The 4,901-nt window shown below is 36.7% G+C and overlaps 1 protein-coding gene across 1 annotated transcript in view; it reads left to right on the top strand.

Annotated features, from left to right (window-relative positions):
* The window catches only part of HNRNPLL (heterogeneous nuclear ribonucleoprotein L-like), a 23,539-nt gene extending 20,463 nt beyond the window's left edge, over nucleotides 1-3,076 (top strand). Inside the window, exons 11-12 of the mRNA XM_009333716.1 lie at nucleotides 31-129; nucleotides 1,366-3,076. Coding sequence (XP_009331991.1) covers nucleotides 31-129; nucleotides 1,366-1,421 — 155 coding nt within the window. The 3' untranslated portion in view covers nucleotides 1,422-3,076. The remainder of the gene's footprint in view (nucleotides 1-30; nucleotides 130-1,365) is intronic.
* The last annotated feature ends 1,825 nt before the right edge of the window (nucleotides 3,077-4,901 follow it).

Below are 4,901 nucleotides of genomic sequence, written 5' to 3'. Positions count from 1 at the left end.
CTTTCCCTTTTTTATTTCTCATTTTGACAGCTTCTGCCAAAACACTGTCTGGTCTGTTGGAATGGGAATGTAAGACAGATGCAGTGGAAGCTCTCACTGTACTTAATCACTACCAGATAAGAGTCCCAAGTAAGTCAATTTTACTGATCTTACTGCTATAAATTTTTTTCTTGTTTTCTTTCATGTTGATACTGCCTTTGTAAAAGGTGAGGCTTCAGCAGCTCAGTCTGCAGCTAAAAACTGCATCGTTCTTATTATATGTATATATATGCTGTATTTTTTATATATATATACACATATACTGTACTATATATATTACTATACAAATGCAAAAGAGAAATCTGCAATATTTTTGGGCAGAAGGTTCTTTAAGTTACACAGTTTACTGCTCTGAATTAACTGCTCCTGTAGTGGGTTCTCTTTCAAATCAGAAATTGTGAGGCCAAGCTGAGTTTAGCTCCAAACTAGTAAGAATAGAGGGGGAGTTCACCTGCTAAACAAGTACACAATAGGCCAGATGTACACTTCAATTAAGATAGTTTACTGGATTAAATGGAATTTTTCTGGGTGTTCGTAGACATAACTTTGAATCCAGCCCAGTATCTAATATTATTTTAAACCTACCTTCTCCAAACTATTACAGCTTTGTCTCCCTGTCAAGTGTAAATCTTTCCTACCCCTCCCCTCCGCCCCTCTCTTGTCCACCTTCTCAATAATGGACTGAGATTACTTCAAGGGCAGAATATTTTTTTACAATACTATTGATAACATACTGTTCACAATTTCAGATTTATCTTAGTTTGGAGAGGTGATAACAGCAGAAGAACTTACTCTTTCAACATGAAAAAGGCAAACCCTAATGTATAATCAAATATAGCTATCACAGGAAAAGACAGTGTTCTGAAACAAAGACTTTTCTCAAACACATCTCAATACTGTCTAGTGCCACTCTGTCTCTGACAGAAATGCCACATTCTAAGTCTTGACTTCCTTAAATATCTATGCCTTTTGTCTTTGAAATTGCCTGTTAAACACTACTTTTATAAATAGTTCAGCTAGGAAGAGGGGCAACGATAATGGTAGTCTATCTTGTGTATAGTACAACATTTGGAACTCTATCTACATTCCCTTGCGACCAGATCCATCACTTTGTTTTTATGTCTAAAAAATGCTGGTAGACTATCAGTAATGCTTGCTTACAGGTCATCTGGTGCTTGTGGGCCGCTGGCGGGTGTAGGCGGGGAGGTGTGAGCCTTAAGTCTCCAGAATTGGTAAACTTGTCAGATTATGCAAGGTGATCTTGATCAGCAGTAAAGCTATGCTCAGTAAAATGCCCTGAGTATGTTACATGTTGTCTCCTGACAGATGGCTCCAACCCTTATACCTTGAAGCTTTGCTTCTCTACTTCATCCCATTTATAGAGAAGAGGACAGCATGTTAAGAGCTACATTCACCTTGATTTGCAAGTTTAAAACTACACTTCGTTCACAAAGCTCTAAAGTGGTTGTTCTAATGTTGCCTTGTTTCAACTTAATTCTAATATCTTTTATCTTGTTTTATAATAAATGGATGTTCCTTCATAAATACAAACCAGATTTTTTCTTTTTGCCTCTGAGAAGTACATGTTGTAAGCTTACTACAAAGTTTGTATTTTGTTAGTGTAGTATCTTCAAATGTCTAAAGAAGCACCAGTAGTATAAAAAGATTGTTTTCTTCAAAAAATGAAATATATTTGCATTTTCGATAATGTTAAAGATTAGCAAGTATTTTTCCATTTGTAGTCTTAATTGGCAGATAGAACTATTACATCAGATTTTTAAATGTAGAAATTGTTTTTCAGTATGTTAAGTAGTGAAGTATGTTGCAATACTTAAAAAGCTTGTATTTATAAAATGCTTTAATCAGGTTAACGTTGCACATACCGAATTTTTAGTAGTATAGACTTGATTTATAGTTCAAACGAAGCTAATGTAGAAAATTATTAAGTATGTACACGTGTATGGTGTGAATTCATACTTATTTAAAGCGGTTTTTGGTTTTTTTAAAAAAACTATTTTCCATTTGCATTAGCATGATGCCATCTATAGCTCGTCCCACCGTAGGGGCCTTTTAAAAATTAAAATTGCAAGCCTGTATCAATGTGTTCATCCTCATTTTCCATAATTTAAACTTAAATCTTCGGTGTTTAACATATCCTCTTGACTTTTTTTTTTTAAAGTAGTGGTTATGACATGCTAAATGGTAAAAGTTGGATATGTGAGAAGATTGAGCGCAATAGAAACCAAGGTGGTAAAAGTAGTTAAAACAAAAAGCAAGCCCCACCATACTCTCTCATACCTGGACAGTTAATTCGATGTTTTCTTTTGTCTGTTTATCTTATACATCTGTTATGACCATGAAAGAATTCATAGGGTGAATAGACTTGGCTAGCCTCTCACTTAAACTGAGGTAATCTAGGTGGGATTCAGATAATGTAACTAATTACATAATGTGAAATTAATGAGGAGAGAAATATTTCACTTTTGGGAAGATGATTTGTTTTGTCCCAGTACTCTGAAACCTCTGTTCTCTCTTCTAGAACTGGAGTTGCATCTTACTTGGGCTAAACCCCCAGAACTGGGAATCCAAGCAGGGAAGTCTGGGAGCTGTTGTCCTAGGCTCTGTGTTTGTTCCCTTTTCTGAATTTGCAGCAAGGTGTTTAGGGCTTCTTTTAGTTCTGCTCTTGGTGATCAGAGAGTATTTGTTTTATCAGATATTTTATGTTTTATCATACAAGTTCTTTGTTCTGTCTTTACAGATTTTATCCATGACCATCCTTAATGCAAGATTATTTGTGCAGTGTGCTTGTCCTTGAGAGATTATGTTGCAGTGTGTTTACAGGTTGTGGGCATTGCACAGGTCTCTAAATACAGACTGGATTTTCCCCATTCTTAATTTCAAGGCAAACACATTTTCCCTTGTATGATAAGGTGGATCAGCTGTCCTTCAGGTTTTCTCATCAACAATGATTCATTTTTGCCCTGTCTACCTCCATTTTGTTCATGCTTCAGGTAATGAGTATTTCAGGTATTCAAATCAGGCTTCTAGTGTCTGAACTGGGAACTGAAGGACAGCTGCTCTTTGGCAGCTCTTTCTGCATAGGGTTTGGAATAATACTAGCCTCCTGTCTGGTAGGTGGCACACTTACTTGCGTTTTAGGGGTACTGCTAATACTCTTTCAGCCTCAGTACTTTTCCCCCAGAAATTGCTTCCAGAGAGATCCAGCATAGAAGGCTATGTGCCGTCTCTTGCTACTGGCCAACAGAAATGCTGGGTACTAGTGAAATGTTCTGTGCTGCATAGTGTTTTAACTGTAAATGGTCTCTCCCAATCATTCATTTCTCTTCCATCAACTTGAATGTTCTGTGGAAACCTGTTTCTTCTGTCATAACTTGCATTGCTATTTGTATTAATGTAGTCTCAGAAGTCAAGTTGTTTGTAGTAGAGCATTAAAAATAGTATGTTATCTGTTGGTCCAGTTTGGGATGTAGGATGAGTGACCCTTACAGCATTCAGGGCTTAAAAAGAAGAAGAAGAAGAAGAAGAAGAAAAAAAAGCACTTTAATGTGTCCGTGTCCTCAGTGGATCACAGCATTCAGTGCCTAAGATGTTCAGGTGAAAGGCATCTTTCCTGTGGCTGCCCAGATCAAACAGAGGACAGACTAGTTCCAGGTGTATCTGAGAGGACTTGATACCAGCTAGAAGTCCCAAATGCAAAATGAGTAGCCTGTGCCATGTGGGGAAGAAAAGAGAGGAGACTGAAAAATTGCTAAAGTTTCTTTCTCCTTAAAATAATCATCTTATTCATGTAAAAGTTGATAACAGGAAAGATTCCTTGTTGGTGTTATGCTTCACCTGCCTTTGTTGGGCAGGTGAAGAGTTAGTTACTCCAAGGGGAGTGAAGTTTGTCTATCATTTGGCAGTGGTATTACTATAATTGTTAGATTAAAATTAAACAATTAAGGTCTCTCAGTGCATTTTTTCTGTCTCTTTTGCATAAGCCATACAAGCAAAATAGTGAACATTGCTATGCACATTCCCTGCTTGTAAGCAGCTGGCATTCACACTGTAATATCTTCATGTCTGTTCCACTGTTTGTTTTGTTAAAAAAAAAGTTTATTTTTTCTAATTGATCACCTTTCATTGGAGGTAAATGATATATTGAGGTGGAGATCTGTTTGTCTTCTCTCATGATACTCTAATCAGTGTTTATTTTTCCTTATATGCAAGAAGGGGGAATAGTTGCTTTTTGACTTTCTATACCACCACAGCAAGATAGAGTGTATCGCTAGGGTGATAATAAGAAAATACTTAAAAGAAACCATTCAGAAAGTGTTTGGGTGTCCTGCTTTATGAAAGGAATGATACAACTTAATGTGGTGTCACTAAGTCTGTCTTTTAGTAAGGGATACTGTTTGGGGTAAGCTGGCTTGTAACTGGCTGAAACCCACTTTGTTGTAATTAAATGCAACTTGCTCCTTTTCCTGCTGTGTGTTTTCTTGTGAACAGTGCTTTGAACTTGTTAGAATATTATGATAGCTTAGCAGGAGACATTCAGTCTCTTCTGTTAAATAATATGTCGAAGCCTGGGAACGTGAACATGCTTGCTCAAACTTTTTTTTTCCCACTTCTGGGATGTGTTTAAACATCTTTGGGATTTTTTTTTTTTTTGTGTCCTCTTTTGAAAATACCTTGTATTCTCACATCTGTAGCTACTAGTGGGTTTTTTACCCATTCTAGGTTTTTATGTCTACCTGGTCTATTGATTTATTCCCTTCTGGCAATTACAGAGGTGGTAATAATCTCAGAAATAATCTTGTATACATTGGCATAGCTTTGGCCAGAAATAGTGTGCAAGAAGG

Source organism: Pygoscelis adeliae, unplaced genomic scaffold, assembly GCF_000699105.1.
Source record: "Pygoscelis adeliae isolate BGI_AS28 unplaced genomic scaffold, ASM69910v1 Scaffold621, whole genome shotgun sequence".
Taxonomy (NCBI): Eukaryota; Metazoa; Chordata; class Aves; order Sphenisciformes; family Spheniscidae; genus Pygoscelis; species Pygoscelis adeliae.
Note: the sequence above shows the minus strand (reverse complement) of the source record. Positions and strands in the feature narration are given on the sequence as shown.